The sequence below is a fragment of the Salvelinus fontinalis genome, chromosome 13, assembly GCF_029448725.1.
Source record: "Salvelinus fontinalis isolate EN_2023a chromosome 13, ASM2944872v1, whole genome shotgun sequence".
NCBI classification, from domain to species: domain Eukaryota; kingdom Metazoa; phylum Chordata; class Actinopteri; order Salmoniformes; family Salmonidae; genus Salvelinus; species Salvelinus fontinalis.
The window spans coordinates 8,234,389-8,251,394 of NC_074677.1; the positions used below are offsets into that span (position 1 = coordinate 8,234,389).

Below are 17,006 nucleotides of genomic sequence, written 5' to 3' on the forward strand. Positions count from 1 at the left end.
TTGCTAATATGACTACTGATGCAACAACTAGCACGGGTTGCTAATATGACTACTGATGCAACAACTAGCATGGGTTGCTAATATGACTACTCATACAACAACTAGCATGGGTTGCTAATATGACTACTCATACAACAACTAGCATGGGTTGCTAATATGACTACTGATGCAACAACTATCATGGGTTGCTAATATGACTACTGATGCAACAACTAGCACGGGTTGCTAATATGACTACTGATGCAACAACTAGCACGGGTTGCTAATATGACCACTGATGCAACAACTAGCACGGGTTGCTAATATGACTACTGATGCAACAACTAGCATGGGTTGCTAATATGACTACTGATGCAACAACTAGCACGGGTTGCTAATATGACTACTGATGTAACAACTAGCACGGGTTGCTAATATGACTACTGATGTAACAACTAGCACGGGTTGCTAATATGACTACTGATGTAACAACTAGCACGGGTTGCTAATATGACTACTGATGTAACAACTAGCACGGGTTGCTAATATGACTACTGATGTAACAACTAGCACGGGTTGCTAATATGACTACTGATGTAACAACTAGCACGGGTTGCTAATATGACTACTGATACAACAACTAGCACGGGTTGCTAATATGACTACTGATGCAACAACTAGCACGGGTTGCTAATATGACTACTGATGCAACAACTAGCACGGGTTGCTAATATGACTACTGATACAACAACTAGCACGGGTTGCTAATATGACTACTGATGCAACAACTAGCACGGGTTGCTAATATGACTACTGATGCAACAACTAGCACGGGTTGCTAATATGACTACTGATGCAACAACTAGCACGGGTTGCTAATATGACTACTGATGCAACAACTAGCGTGGGTTGCTAATATGACTACTGATGCAACAACTAGCGTGGGTTGCTAATATGACTACTGATGCCACAACTAGCACGGGTTGCTAATATGACTACTGATGCAACAACTAGCGTGGGTTGCTAATATGACTATTGATGCAACAACTAGCACGGGTTGCTAATATGACTACTGATGCCACAACTAGCACGGGTTGCTAATATGACTACTGATGCAACAACTAGCACGGGTTGCTAATATGACTACTGATGCAACAACTAGCACGGGTTGCTAATATGACTACTGATGCAACAACTAGCACGGGTTGCTAATATGACTACTGATGCAAAAACTAGCATGGGTTGCTAATATGACTACTGATGCAACAACTAGCACGGGTTGCTAATATGACTACTGATGCCACAACTAGCATGGGTTGCTAATATGACTACTGATGTAACAACTAGCACGGGTTGCTAATATGACTACTGATGCAACAACTAGCACGGGTTGCTAATATGACTACTGATGCAACAACTAGCATGGGTTGCTAATATGACTACTGATGTAACAACTAGCACGGGTTGCTAATATGACTACTGATGCAACAACTAGCATGGGTTGCTAATATGACTACTGATGCAACAACTAGCACGGGTTGCTAATATGACTACTGATGCAACAACTAGCATGGGTTGCTAATATGACTACTGATGCAACAACTAGCACGGGTTGCTAATATGACTACTGATGCAACAACTAGCATGGGTTGCTAATATGACTACTGATGCAACAACTAGCGTGGGTTGCTAATATGACTACTGATGCAACAACTAGCACGGGTTGCTAATATGACTACTGATGCAACAACTAGCGTGGGTTGCTAATATGACTACTGATGCAACAACTAGCATGGGTTGCTAATATGACTACTGATGCAACAACTAGCACGGGTTGCTAATATGACTACTGATGCCACAACTAGCATGGGTTGCTAATATGACTACTGATGTAACAACTAGCATGGGTTGCTAATATGACTACTGATGCAACAACTAGCACGGGTTGCTAATATGACTACTGATGCAACAACTAGCATGGGTTGCTAATATGACTACTGATGCAACAACTAGCACGGGTTGCTAATATGACTACTGATGCAACAACTAGCACGGGTTGCTAATATGACTACTGATGCAACAACTAGCACGGGTTGCTAATATGACTACTGATGCCACAACTAGCACGGGTTGCTAATATGACTACTGATGCAACAACTAGCACGGGTTGCTAATATGACTACTGATGCAACAACTAGCACGGGTTGCTATTATGAGTATTGTGCTTTTGGCTAACGGACAACGAAAGAAAGTTGTTAGAACATGAGATAAAGGCTGGTTTCAATGGCATATGAGGAAGTGTTTACAAAACATTCCATTGTGAATTCCCTACTGTTACTAGATCACATGGAGCATACTGGACAATAGAGAGAGACTCACAAGGCTCTGGTCGTTGTGTGTAAACAAACACCATGTGACTGGGGACTACCAGGAAGCTTCATAATGAAACATGTGACATGAATAAAATCAGCTTCTTATCTCCTAACGTATTGCACAAGTTGACAGCAGGTATTTAAGTAGCTTCATATATAGACATTTATTTTAAAAATGTCAAAGAAATAGTTTCAACGGTATTGAAAAACCATCACGTGGCTTTTTCCAAATCCCCCGGTTGCAAGGCCCAAGCCTATCACCTAAACGTTCACATGCAGGCTAATTATTTATGGACAGTTACATCCACTTTTTAAAAAAAAAAAAAATGTCAAATGTTTTTTTTCTCCATTTTTCTAATCAATTTAAAATGGGCTATTTTGGTTAATGGCCTTGACGCCCTGGGAGATTGGGCTCATCTTGAAGGCCAAATTCCATATGTGGTGCGTACGCTACGTGGCATATGTTCAGTGTGTCTACCTCGTCCAGCAGAGTGAGCAGCATTGGGGTGATACGCAGGGCTGAGTCTCCGCTGGGGTCTTTGAGGAGCTGTCTGAAGTGCTCTATAACCTGGTAGAAGACGTTCTTCCATAGAGCCTGGTCCAGGTTCTGGCTGTCACTGAACTCTATGTCTGTTAGGATCACCCGCTCATATAGGGTCAACAGGTCCGCTCTAGAGTGGGGAGTGAAAAGGAGACAAGACAGAAAGGAGCTTAGTCAGTTTTCAGACAAGTTGCAGCCCCCAGCATCAGCATATTACCAAGTTTGAGCTCCCACCCTCAATCCATCCTACCCTGTCCCTCCCTCCCTCCTACCCCGTCCCTCTCCTCCCTCCCTCCCTCCCTCATCCTACCCTGTCCCTCTCCTTCCTCCATCCTACCCTGTCCCTCTCCTCCCTCCCTCCCTCCCTCCCTCATCCTACCCTGTTGCTCTCCTCCCTCCCTCCATCCTACCTTGTCCATCTCCTCCCTCCCTCCCTCCATCCATCCTACCCTGTCCTTCTCCTCTCTCCCTCCATCCTACCCTGTCCCTCTCCCCCCTCTCCCTCCTACCCTGTCCCTCCATCCTACCCTGTCCCTCTCCTCCCTCTCCCTCCTACCCTGTCCCTCTACTCCCTCCCTCCATCCTACCCTGTCCCTCTCCTTCCTTCCTCCATCCATCCTACCCCGTCCCTCTCCTTCCTCCATCCTACCCTGTCCCTCTCCTTCCTCCCTCATCCTACCTTGTCCCTCCCTCCCTCCCTCCATCCTACCCTGTCCCTCTCCTCCCTCCATCCTACCCTGTCCCTCTCCTCCCTCCCTCCATCCAACCCTGTCCCTCTCCTTCCTCCATCCTACCCTGTCCCTCTCCTTCCTCCATCCTACCCTGTCCCTCTCCTCCCTCCCTCCAACCTACCCTGTCCCTCTCCTCCCTCCCTCCATCCTACCCTGTCCCTCTCCTTCCTCCATCCTACCCTGTCCCTCTCCTCCCTCCCTCCATCCTACCCTGTCCATCTCCTCACTCCCTCCATTCTACCCTGTCCCTCTCCTCCCTCCCTCCATTCTACCCTGTCCCTCTCCTTCCTCCCTCCATCCTACCCTGTCCCTCTCCTCCCTCCCTCCAACCTACCCTGTCCCTCTCCTCCCTCCCTCCATCCAACCCTGTCCCTCTCCTTCCTCCATCCTACCCTGTCCCTCTCCTTCCTCCCTCCATCCTACCCTGTCCCTCTCCTTCCTCCATCCTACCCTGTCCCTCTCCTCCCTCCCTCCAACCTACCCTGTCCCTCTCCTTCCTCCATCCTACCCTGTCCCTCTCCTCCCTCCCTCCATCCTACCCTGTCCCTCTCCTTCCTCCCTCCAACCTACCCTGTCCCTCTCCTTCCTCCCTCCAACCTACCCTGTCCCTCTCCTTCCTCCCTCCAACCTACCCTGTCCCTCTCCTTCCTCCCTCCAACCTACCCTGTCCCTCTCCTCCCTCCCTCCATCCTACCCTGTCCCTCTCCTTCCTCCCTCCAACCTACCCTGTCCCTCTCCTTCCTCCCTCCATCCTACCCTGTCCATCTCCTCACTCCCTCCATTCTACCCTGTCCCTCTCCTCCCTCCCTCCATTCTACCCTGTCCCTCTCCTTCCTCCCTCCATCCTACCCTGTCCCTCTCCTCCCTCCCTCCAACCTACCCTGTCCCTCTCCTCCCTCCCTCCATCCAACCCTGTCCCTCTCCTTCCTCCATCCTACCCTGTCCCTCTCCTTCCTCCCTCCATCCTACCCTGTCCCTCTCCTTCCTCCATCCTACCCTGTCCCTCTCCTCCCTCCCTCCAACCTACCCTGTCCCTCTCCTTCCTCCATCCTACCCTGTCCCTCTCCTCCCTCCCTCCATCCTACCCTGTCCCTCTCCTTCCTCCCTCCAACCTACCCTGTCCCTCTCCTTCCTCCCTCCAACCTACCCTGTCCCTCTCCTTCCTCCCTCCAACCTACCCTGTCCCTCTCCTTCCTCCCTCCAACCTACCCTGTCCCTCTCCTCCCTCCCTCCATCCTACCCTGTCCCTCTCCTTCCTCCCTCCAACCTACCCTGTCCCTCTCCTTCCTCCCTCCAACCTACCCTGTCCCTCTCCTTCCTCCCTCCAACCTACCCTGTCCCTCTCCTTCCTCCCTCCAACCTACCCTGTCCCTCTCCTTCCTCCCTCCAACCTACCCTGTCCCTCTCCTTCCTCCCTCCAACCTACCCTGTCCCTCTCCTCCCTCCCTCCAACCTACCCTGTCCCTCTCCTTCCTCCCTCCAACCTACCCTGTCCCTCCTCCTTCCTCCCTCCAACCTACCCTGTCCCTCTCCTCCCTCTCCTCTCATCCTAACCCTGTCCCTCTCCATCCTACCCTCCCATCCTACCCTGTCCCTCTCCTCCCTCCCTCCAACCTACCCTGTCCCTCTCCTTCCTCCATCCTACCCTGTCCCTCTCCTCCCTCCCTCCATCCTACCCTGTCCCTCTCCTTCCTCCCTCCAACCTACCCTGTCCCTCTCCTTCCTCCCTCCAACCTACCCTGTTCCCTCTCCTTCCTCCTCTCACCTAACCCTGTTCCTCCTCCTTCCTCCTCTCACCTAACCCTGTCCTCTCCTCCCTCCCTCCATCCTACCCTGTCCCTCTCCTTCCTCCCTCCAACCTACCCTGTCCCTCTCCTTCCTCCCTCCATCCTACCCTGTCCATCTCCTCACTCCCTCCATTCTACCCTGTCCCTCTCCTCCCTCCCTCCATTCTACCCTGTCCCTCTCCTTCCTCCCTCCATCCTACCCTGTCCCTCTCCTCCCTCCCTCCAACCTACCCTGTCCCTCTCCTCCCTCCCTCCATCCAACCCTGTCCCTCTCCTTCCTCCATCCTACCCTGTCCCTCTCCTTCCTCCCTCCATCCTACCCTGTCCCTCTCCTTCCTCCATCCTACCCTGTCCCTCTCCTCCCTCCCTCCAACCTACCCTGTCCCTCTCCTTCCTCCATCCTACCCTGTCCCTCTCCTCCCTCCCTCCATCCTACCCTGTCCCTCTCCTTCCTCCCTCCAACCTACCCTGTCCCTCTCCTTCCTCCCTCCAACCTACCCTGTCCCTCTCCTTCCTCCCTCCAACCTACCCTGTCCCTCTCCTTCCTCCCTCCAACCTACCCTGTCCCTCTCCTCCCTCCCTCCATCCTACCCTGTCCCTCTCCTTCCTCCCTCCAACCTACCCTGTCCCTCTCCTTCCTCCCTCCAACCTACCCTGTCCCTCTCCTTCCTCCCTCCAACCTACCCTGTCCCTCTCCTTCCTCCCTCCAACCTACCCTGTCCCTCTCCTTCCTCCCTCCAACCTACCCTGTCCCTCTCCTTCCTCCCTCCAACCTACCCTGTCCCTCTCCTCCCTCCCTCCAACCTACCCTGTCCCTCTCCTTCCTCCCTCCAACCTACCCTGTCCCTCTCCTTCCTCCCTCCAACCTACCCTGTCCCTCTCCTCCCTCCCTCCATCCTACCCTGTCCCTCTCCATCCTACCCTCCCATCCTACCCTGTCCCTCTCCTCCCTCCATCCTACCCTGTCCCTCTTCCCTCCATCCAACCCTGTCCCTCTCCATCCTACCCTCCCATCCTACCCTGTCCCTCTCCTCCCTCCCTCCCATCCTACCCCTCTTCCCTCCCATCCTACCCTGTCCCTCCCATCCTACCCTGTCCCTCTTCCCCCCCATCCTACCCTGTCCCTCTCCTCCCTCCCTCCATCCTACCCTGTCCCTCTCCTCCCTCCATCCTACCCTGTCCCTCTCCTCCCTCCACCCTACCCTGTCCCTCTCCTCCCTCCATCCTACCCTGTCCCTCTCCTCCCTCCATCCTACCCTGTCCCTCTCCTCCCTCCACCCTACCCTGTCCCTCTCCTCCCTCCATCCTACCCTGTCCCTCTTCCCTCCCATCCTACCCTGTCCCTCTCCTTCCCCCCTCCATCCTACCCTCTCCCCACCATCCTACCCTGTCCCTCTTTCCTCCATCCTACCCTGTCCCTCTCCCCACCATCCTACCCTGTCCCTCTCCCCACCATCCTCCCTCCCTCCCTCCTACCCTGTCCCTCTCCCCACCATCTTACCTGAGTTGAGCCATGCGGTCCAGTCCATCAGCACTGAGTCTGTCTCTAGATAGGAGGTTGCTGAGTTGTAACTCCTGACTCTCTGCAGCCCTCAGCTGTCTCCCCAGCTCTCCCCTGGCCTGCTGCTCCACCTCCTCTGGTGTCAGACCTGCTCCAGCCCCGGTCTGGTACCCCTGGCCCCTGTACTCCCCGTAAAACTGGGCTGGGTAACTGCCGTTGGAGGAGGGCATCTGGTAGGGGGTGGTAGGCATAGAGTGATAGGGGTATGGGTAACGTGCATTGGGGTTGGCATTGTAAGGGTAAGGGTTGTCAGAGTTCTGGTACTTGTAGAAGGCCTGGGCCATGGCTGCGGCCTCCTGCTGGGGGTAGAAGTGCTCCCCCTGGCGGATCGGGGGACTCCCTGCAGCCTCGTCGTCCGTATCCAGGAAGTGCATCGCTCCGTAACCGACGCCCGTCTGCAGGTACATGGGCTGCTGCTGCAGGAGAGAGGCATGCTGGGAGAGCCGGAGAGCTGGTTTCTGGTCGGGGTTGTTGGGATCCCAGAGTCGCCTTGTTCCTCCGCCCCTTCCTCCTCCTCTCCCTAGTCCCGCCTCTTTTCCTCCTCGAATCCCACCAAACAGGAGCCTTGGCCCGGGCTCCGTCGGCGAATTGGAGAGGTCAGTGTGGGCGGGGAGGATGAGAATGCCCCTCTCCTTACCACGAGGCACAGTGCCCTGCTTGCGGCGCCCCTGGGGGTCATCGCTGGGGCCTGAGGTGGCGTGGGAGGTGCCTGACTGTCTGTCACTCTGAGACACTTTCAGGAGCCCTCCTCTCCCTCCTCCTCCTCTGTGTCCTCTTCCCCCTCTCCCTCTGCTCTCCTCCTCCCCTCTCCTCCACGCGGGGCTCAAGTACTCCTCTCCTCCATCTCTCCTCCTCTCCTCCAGTGAGTCTGTTGAGGAGTCTCTCGTGTTTCTCCTCCTGTTTGGTAGCTGACCTCCTCCTCCCTCTCCTCTGTCTCTCTCCCTGTGCCCCAGGCGGTCTCGTCGGACTCTGTCCTCCCTCTGATCCCCTCCCTGTCCCAGTCCGTCCAGGCTGGTGCCACTGCTGGCAGAACTGGTGCTGTAGGTGCGGTTCCTGGGTCTTCTGATGTTTGACTTGGAGTAGCGCTTAGAGGACGATGATGGGTGGTGGTTGTTGTTAGGGTTAGCCCTGCATCTCTCACTCCTCTCTCTGTTTCTCTGCATCTCTCCATCCCCGTCTTTCTCTCCATTCCTCTCTCTGTCTATATCTGGGGGTAGAGGTTGGGGTCTGTTGTTCCCTCTCTGGTTGTCTCTCTCAGTCTCTCTATCCCTCCGTTTTTCTCTTCCCTTTGCTGGCTGTGTATCTGCAGGACGGTTCGCTTCCCTCTCTCCGTCTTCTTCCGATGCTCTCCTGTCTCTATCTTTCTCGGTCATCCCTCGCTCACCCTCCCCTCCTCCTCCTCTCATGGAGTCCTGATTCTCCCCTTTCTCCCCTCCTCCTCTGTTCCTGCGGTTTCCCCTCTCTCTCTTCTTCTCCTCCTCCTCAGTCTTCTCGCATCCTTCATTTCCTCCTCCTACTCGTCCCCTGCCTCCACCTCCAGCTCTGCTCCTCCTGCCCTCACCGCTAGCCTTCCTCCTCCTGCCTACTCCTTCCTCACCCTCTCCTCTCTTCCCCTCCTCTTCTCTCTCAGGTGGGGAAGTCACACAGAGTTTCTGTATCTTCCCAGTCAGGTTCTCTAGTCCATGGTCTGAGACGGCTGCTTTCCCTGTTTCTCTCCTCTCCTGCCTTCTGCCTGTCTCTTCACCCCCTCTGCCACCTTTCCCTTTCTCCTCTCCGGTCTCTCTCCATACAACTGGTTCCCTCCTGGCTTGGGTTTCCTCTCTGACAGGGGGACCAGGGGTAGGGGGAGGTTTCTCTGTCTCTCTTCCCTCTTCCCCCTGGGTGGTGGTGGTGCTCCTCCGACCCCCAGGCTGGTAGATCTCCCGGTCCGGTTTACGAGTCTTTCTGGTGGCCTTGGGAGAGCCAGGGTAACCCCCTGCTGTCTCTCCACCCCTCTGTTCCTTCTCTCTACCTTCACCCCTCTGGTCCTTCTCTCTCCCTCCACCCCTCTGGTCCTTCTCTCTACCTCCACCCCTCTGGTCCTTCTCTCTACCTCCACCCCTCTGGTCCTTCTCTCTCCCTCCACCCCTCTGGTTTTTCCCTCTCACTTCATCCCTCTGTCTGGAGTTCTGTGGTCGGATAGCTGAGCCTGACGGTCCCTTTGCACTACTGCTACTACTACTGTTGTTGTTGTTGTCTGCTTTGGTGGTGTGGTGGTCACCTCTTTGAGTCCTCTGTTGTGCAGGTGCTCGAGAGCCTCCACCCCGGTTTGGAGTAAAACCTCCTCCACATTTCTCTCCTCCTCCTTTCCCCATCCCTCCATCTATACATCCAAGTTCAGTTGAAACCGTCTCAGTGGCGGCCATCTTGTGTCCTTCTTCCTCCTCCTGTGGCAGTGATATCACCAACTCCACCTCAGGGTCAGAGGTCATGGCTAACGGATCTCCAGGAGAGGTGACTACGCCGCCGTCTTCGCTGTCGTTGCGACGGTTGCCGTGGCCAGCCCCGGGCGTGTAGAGCTGCAGGTCAGGGCGTTTTGACGGGTCGTTGCCGTGGTGACGCTGCTGTCGTTGGCCACGTCCCTCTTCTCCTCGCTCCTCTGTGACAGAGAGGGGGGTACGAAAGGGAGAGAAAGAGTTGGGAAAGAAATAGAGATAGGAGAATGGGAGATATTAGTTGTGATGACTGACTTTTCAACAGAGAGGCACAATCCGTTCTGAAGGTCAGCGCCCCTTCTCCTCCTCTCTTTCACCCTCTCGTTTCCACTCCCCCTTTCTCCCGTTTCCACTCCCGCTTTCTCCCGTTTCCACTCCCGCTTTCTCTCGTTCCCACTCCCGCTTTCTCTCGTTCCCGCTTTCTCTCGTTCCCACTCCCGCTTTCTCTGATTCCCACTCCCTCTCGTTCCCACTCCCGCTTTCTCTCGTTCCCACTCCCGCTTTCTCTCGTTCCCACTCCCGCTTTCTCTCGTTCCCACTCCCTCTCGTTTCCACTCCCGCTTTCTCTCGTTCCCACTCCCTCTCGTTCCCCCTCCCGCTTTCTCTTGTTCCCACTCCCGCTTTCTCTGGTTCCCACTCCCTCTCGTTCCCACTCCCTCTCTCTCTCGTTCCCACTCCCGCTTTCTCTCGTTCCCACTCCCTCTCGTTCCCACTCCCGCTTTCTCTCGTTCCCACTCCCGCTTTCTCTCGTTCCCACTCCCTCTCGTTCCCACTCCCGCTTTCTCTCGTTCCCACTCCCTCTCGTTCCCACTCCCTCGTTCCCACTCCCGCTTTCTCTCGTTCCCACTCCCTCTCGTTCCCACTACCGATTTCTCTCGTTCCCACTCCCTATCGTTCCCACTCCCGCTTTCTCTCGTTCCCACTCCCTCTCGTTCCCACTCCCGCTTTCTCTCGTTCCCACTCCTTATCGTTTCCACTCCCGCTTTCTCTCGTTCCCACTCCCGCTTTCTCTCGTTCCCACTCCCGCTTTCTCTCGTTCCCACTCCCGCTTTCTCTGGTTCCCACTCCCGCTTTCTCTGGTTCCCACTCCCTCTCGTTTCCACTCCCGCTATCTCTGGTTCCCACTCCCTCTCGTTTCCACTCCCGCTATCTCTGGTTCCCACTCCCTCTCGTTTCCACTCCCGCTTTCTCTGGTTCCCACTCCCTCTCGTTTCCACTCCCGCTTTCTCTCGTTCCCACTCGTTTCCACTCCCGCTTTCTCTCATTCCCACTCGTTTCCACTCCCGCTTTCTCTCATTCCCACTCCCGCTTTCTCTCATTCCCACTCGTTCCCACTCCCGCTTTCTCTCGTTCCCACTCATTTCCACTCCCGCTTTCTCTCGTTCCCACTCATTTCCACTCCCGCTTTCTCTCGTTCCCACTCGTTTCCACTCCCGCTTTCTCTCGTTCCCACTCGTTTCCACTCCCGCTTTCTCTCGTTCCCACTCCCGCTTTCTCTCGTTCCCACTCGTTTCCACTCCCGCTTTCTCTCGTTCCCACACCCTCTCGTTTCCACTCCCGCTTTCTCTCGTACCCACTCCCTCTCGTTTCCACTCCCGCTCCCTCTCGTTTCCACTCCCGCGTTCCCAATCCCTCTCGTTCCCACTCCCTCTCGTTTCCACTCCCGTTTTCTCTCATTCCCACTACCTCTCGTTTCCACTCCCGCTTTCTCTCGTTTCCACTCCCGCTTTCTCTCGTTCCCGCTCCCTCTCGTTCCCACTCCCTCTCGTTTCCACTCCCTCTCGTTTCCACTCCCTCTCGTTTCCACTCCCGCTTTCTCTCGTTCCCACTCCCTCTCGTTTCCACTCCCGCTTTCTCTCGTTCCCACACCCTCTCGTTTCCACTCCCGCTTTCTCTCGTACCCACTCCCTCTCGTTTCCACTCCCGCTCCCTCTCGTTTCCACTCCCGCGTTCCCAATCCCTCTCGTTCCCACTCCCTCTCGTTTCCACTCCCGTTTTCTCTCATTCCCACTACCTCTCGTTCCCACTCCCGCTTTCTCTCGTTACCACTCCCTCTCGTTTCCACTCCCGCTTTCTCTCGTTCCCACTCCCTCTCGTTTCCACTCCCGCTTTCTCTCGTTCCCACTCCCTCTCGTTTCCACTCCCGCTTTCTCTCGTTCCCACTCCCTCTCGTTTCCACTCCCGCTTTCTCTCGTTTCCACTCCCTCTCGTTTCCACTCCCGCTTTCTCTCGTTTCCACTCCCTCTCGTTTCCACTCCCGCTTTCTCTCGTTTCCACTCCCTCTCGTTTCCACTCCCTCTCGTTTCCACTCCCGCTTTCTCTCGTTTCCACTCCCGCTTTCTCTCGTTTCCACTCCCTCTCGTTCCCACTCCCGCTTTCTCTCGTTACCACTCCCTCTCGTTTCCACTCCCGCTTTCTCTCGTTCCCACTCCCTCTCGTTTCCACTCCCGCTTTCTCTCGTTCCCACTCCCTCTCGTTTCCACTCCCGCTTTCTCTCGTTTCCACTCCCTCTCGTTTCCACTCCCGCTTTCTCTCGTTTCCACTCCCTCTCGTTTCCACTCCCGCTTTCTCTCGTTTCCACTCCCGCTTTCTCTCGTTTCCACTCCCGCTTTCTCTCGTTTCCACTCCCGCTTTCTCTCGTTTCCACTCCCGCTTTCTCTCGTTTCCACTCCCGCTTTCTCTCGTTCCCACTCCCTCTCGTTTCCACTCCCGCTTTCTCTCGTTTCCACTCCCTCTCGTTTCCACTCCCGCTTTCTCTCGTTTCCACTCCCGCTTTCTCTCGTTTCCACTCCCGCTTTCTCTCGTTCCCACTCCCGCTTTCTCTCGTTCCCACTCCCGCTTTCTCTCGTTCCCGCTTTCTCTCGTTTCCACTCCCTCTCGTTTCCACTCCCTCTCGTTTCCACTCCCTCTCGTTCCCACTCCCTCTCGTTCCCACTCCCGCTTTCTCTCGTTCCCACTCCCGCTTTCTCTCGTTCCCACTCCCGCTTTCTCTCGTTCCCACTCCCGCTTTCTCTCGTTCCCACTCCCGCTTTCTCTCGTTCCCACTCCCGCTTTCTCTCGTTCCCACTCCCGCTTTCTCTCGTTCCCACTCCCGCTTTCTCTCGTTCCCACTCCCGCTTTCACTCGTTCCCACTCCCGCTTTCACTCGTTCCCACTCCCTATCGTTTCCACTCCCACTTTCTCTCGTTTCCACTCCCGCTTTCTCTCATTTCCACCCCCGCTTTCTCTCATTTCCACTCCCGCTTTCTCTCATTTCCACTCCCGCTTTCTCTCATTTCCACTCCCGCTTTCTCTCATTTACACTCCCGCTTTCTCTCATTTACACTCCTGCTTTCTCTCATTTACACTCCCTCTTGCTCAGTCGTGTAAGTTTAGTTCGTTCTCAGTCTCCTCTGACTAACACACAGCAAGAGAAAGTGCAAGAAGGTGAGAGCAGGAGGTAAGAGAGAAAGCGATAGCAGGAAGAACAGTCTGCCTGATAATGTAGTGCATCTTTACCCCGTACTTCAACAAAGACAATGAACAACGTCACAGCTGCCCCAGGGCCTGAATGATAGCTAATACCAGACATACACTATGCGATTTTCACACAAATTCCCCACGTTTTTTGCAGTCCCAGAAAAATGTTCATGATCGGGGTGAAATCCTCTGAACTTGGGCTAGGATCAATACGTCGGGACTGGAGTAGTTTGAGAGGGTCAAGGGGGCACCGACGACGGTTGTTTCATTATCCAGACGCCTGTCCGGATGTACAGATCATTTTCTGACGTGTCTGAAATGTTTGTCGTGCATGTTGAAGTATGAGCACGATTGGGCAAGGACTGACACGATTGGGCAAGGACTGTGACACGATTGGGCAAGGACTGTGACACGATTGGGAAAGGATTGTGACACGATTGGGCAAGGACTGTGACACGATTGGGAAAGGACTGTGACACGATTGGGCAAGGACTGTGACACGATTGGGCAAGGACTGTGACACGATTGGGCAAGGACTGTGACACGATTGGGCAAGGACTGTGACACGATTGGGAAAGGACTGTGACACGATTGGGCAAGAACTGTGACGCGATTGGGCAAGGACTGACACGATTGGGCAAGGACTGTGACGCGATTGGGCAAGGACTGTGACGCGATTGGGCAAGGACTGCTGCCAATAGCTAATGAGCACTCGGCATGCGAGACCAAAACAACAATAGTGAAGAGGAAAGCAACAACAACACTGAGAGGACCGAGGTGATAGGAGACAGAGTTCACTAAAGGGCCAATCCATTGGTCCTTAAGTCAAATCTCCGCACACCTGGCCATGCAAAACAAACTCCTACCATGACAGATATCAAAAAGATAATTATATCATTATTATTTTGTATATTAAGTCCATATTCTGGGCCTCTGTCTCTTTTGGTCTTTCTGCACATAATACTTGGCACACTAAAAAGCAGCTCATTGTTTGCGTCAGCATTTCTTTCCTATAACAACTGAGAAACGCAAGGCGGGATCAACTAGGGAATCATCCTGTACCGTGAGCACGCCCTGGGGTTGAGGTTAGACAAAATGAAAGATTTGGGACAAGGAAATCTGGAAGTGTGAGCGTGTTCAAGTTATTACGATTTTATAAGTGGTGTAGTGTATGTCCAGCATAAGTGGGTAAGAAGGATAGGTGTGTTGAGTTCATCTGATCAGTCAGTCCAACAGGGGAGTCTCCAATTTTAGGTCCTGGAAAACTACTGGGCAGGTGAGCAGGCTTTCGTACCAGCCCTACTCAAACACACCTGTTCAGCTAATCATGGCTCAGACTCTGAGACTGAAGATCTTGATTGTCAGATTATTATTATTTTTTTCAAACAGGTATGTTAGTGATTGCCTAGAATAAAAAACCCGAACATCTAGCAGTTCTCCAGGACCGCCTCATCAATGATAATTTAGGAAAGACAAGTTAGCTAGCTATGTGTATGTAGCTAGTTAGCGTTGCGAAAGCTACACAAGTGCGGTTGCCATAGTGATATAGTTAGCTTTAAAAAATTAAATGACGCTAAACAAAACGTTATTCCCAACGTTACCGTTACTCAACTTGTGTCCGTTAGCTAACGTTATCCCGCTAGTTCAACTATACACTTTTGCCGCCTTCTTCAACTTGTATCCAGCTAACAAAAGAAAAGCCACATACTATTGTTTTGGGGGGAAAACTAGAAGCTAGCTAGTCTGCTGCTATAATACTAACCTAGCTAGCAAGCAGACAATAGCCCCAACCACGAAGGAGTGTAGCCGGTGGGGAACCTCAGTCTAGGTTGACGGTGACATGTGCATTTCCAACCTAGACTTCGGTTGTGAGAGTCGGGGGTGAGTAATATTGTTCCGGGGAGGGGGGTGTTTGAAAACAAAACACCACATGATGCTTCTAGCTGCCGTTACATCAGATAGCTAACGTTAGCTAGCAAGCTAACTACTTAGTTTCCGTTTATACGTTGTAATACTCCCGTTTTTTTGTTGTTGTGAGTTCTCTTTCATGGTTTATAACGATAACTTTCGGTGTTCGCTCTCACCTCTGTGACAATCGTCGTGGTGGTTGGTAAAACTCGACGCTTCAGCTCGTAGCTCCGCAGCTGAAATCCGTACTCGGTCTAGTTCGTCCGCCATCTTCGTCTCTATCCAACACACACAAGAGTAACGCGTTTAGAAAAACACCTGTGTCCCTTTCTGTGTCACCTACAGTGCCAGTAGCCAAGCTGCAACTGTCACATAGCGTTTGTTTAAAAAAATTATGTGAATTTGGCTAAATATTAATTCAAATGTTTAGTTAAGATGCCGAAACACGGCATAGGTAGGCCTACAAAATAAACTACAACTTGTACTAGCCTACTAAACAAATCAGGCCATTGCCCAAAGTGATCTGACTTTACAATCCTTTTTAAACGATTTTGGAAAATGTGAGATTATATAATCCCCCTATTTAAAAAAAAATAAAAATCGTTTACTTTAGTTCTACTTCTTGTGAGATCAATAGGCTATTTAGCCTACTTTAGTTAGCAGTGGCCAAACAGCTAGTCAGACGAAGCAATAACAGAGGGTGCGTTCGTAAATTCACCAATTATTCAGCGCTCTGGTACACTCAGACGAGAGTCCTCTGAACTCGGAGTCGACCGCCAGAGCGCATTACGAACGCACCGGAGAGCGAAGCGATGGGCCCAACTCCCTCCAGCAGTTGGCGTTGTTTCGCGCACCAAGCAAGGAGTTTTTATATGGTCAATGACTGTCGAATTTGGTCAACCCAAAAAATGTAATGGCTGTTTTGCTACGTAAGGTTTATTTGATCGAATTGAAGTTTCGTAATGCTTAAGTTCTTACGAGTGTACTGATATAAGCAGTACAGGTGACATCCCGGCAACTTTGAGGAAAAAACACCTTTGAGGAAAAAACACATCGGAGTCTTCTCGAGAAGACGTCGACGTCAACAACACTCATCGAATATTAAAAAAAGTTTATTACAATAGTAATATGTATCCACCAATCCAAAGAAAAATCGGTGGGAGCTAGACAGCCCTCCGTGCTGCTTTGTGTACAATGACTCCCATTGTTAGGGCGAAGAGACATGTATCTTGTCAGTATTTTTTATTTTTATTTCACCTTTATTTAACCAGGTAGGCAAGTTGAGAACAAGTTCTCATTTACAATTGCGACCTGGCCAAGATAAAGCAAAGCAGTTCGACACATACAACAACACAGAGTTACACATGGAGTAAAACAAACATACAGTCAATAGTACAGTAGAAAAAAAATAAGTCTATATACAATGTGAGCAAGTGAGGTGAGATAAGGGAGGTAAAGGCAAAAAAAAAGGCCATGGTGGCGAAGTAAATACAATATAGCAAGTAAAACACTGGAATGGTAGATTTGCAGTGGAAGAATGTGTAACCATCATCTTCGGCAATAATTAGGCAGGTCTGTAGCAACTGATAAGTAATACTGCTAATAATGTCATAACGTTTGCATTTATAATCTTAGGCTTGTGTGCGGCTGCTCGGCCATGGAAACCCATTTCATGAAGCTCCCAACGAATAGTTATTGTGCTGACGTTGCTTCCAGAAGCAGTTTTTAACGAGGACAGACGATTTTTACACCATACGCGATTCAGCACTCGGCGGTCCTGTTCTGTGAGCTTGTGTGCCTACCACTTTGCGACTAAACTGTTGTTGCTCCTAGACATTTCTTTTCACAATAACAGCACCGGGGCAGCTCTAGCAGGGCAGAACATTGACGAACTGACTTGTTGGAAAGGTGGCATCCTATGACGGTGCCACATTGAAAGTCACTGAGCTCGCCAGTAAGGCCATTCCTACTGCCAATGTTTGTCTATGGAGATTGCATGGCTGTGTGCTCGATTTTTATACACCTGTCAGAAACAGGTGTGGCTGAAATAGCCGAATCCACACATTTTGTGTATATATAGTGTATTTGCAGATGAGAGGCTTCAAAGGAACCAGTGGGCCATATAGAGCCCCACAGTGGAGGTGTGATAATACCCATAAAACCTTGCGGTCAAACAGGGAAATGGTTCCAATTG

At 52.3% G+C, this 17,006-nt stretch overlaps 1 protein-coding gene across 2 annotated transcripts in view; it reads right to left on the minus strand.

Annotated features, from left to right (window-relative positions):
- The window catches only part of LOC129868032 (telomerase-binding protein EST1A-like), a 53,526-nt gene extending 38,000 nt beyond the window's left edge, over window positions 1–15,526 (minus strand). Inside the window, exons 1-4 of one of the 2 annotated variants that reach the window (XM_055941603.1) lie at window positions 15,346–15,526; window positions 14,989–15,090; window positions 6,912–9,609; window positions 2,830–3,022 (exon numbers count right to left, since the gene is read on the minus strand). In XM_055941603.1, coding sequence (XP_055797578.1) covers window positions 2,830–3,022; window positions 6,912–9,609; window positions 14,989–15,082 — 2,985 coding nt within the window. In that variant the 5' untranslated portion in view covers window positions 15,083–15,090; window positions 15,346–15,526. The remainder of the gene's footprint in view (window positions 1–2,829; window positions 3,023–6,911; window positions 9,610–14,988; window positions 15,091–15,345) is intronic. The other variant, XM_055941604.1, reaches the window with a different exon arrangement.
- Window positions 15,527–17,006: the final 1,480 nt, after the last annotated feature.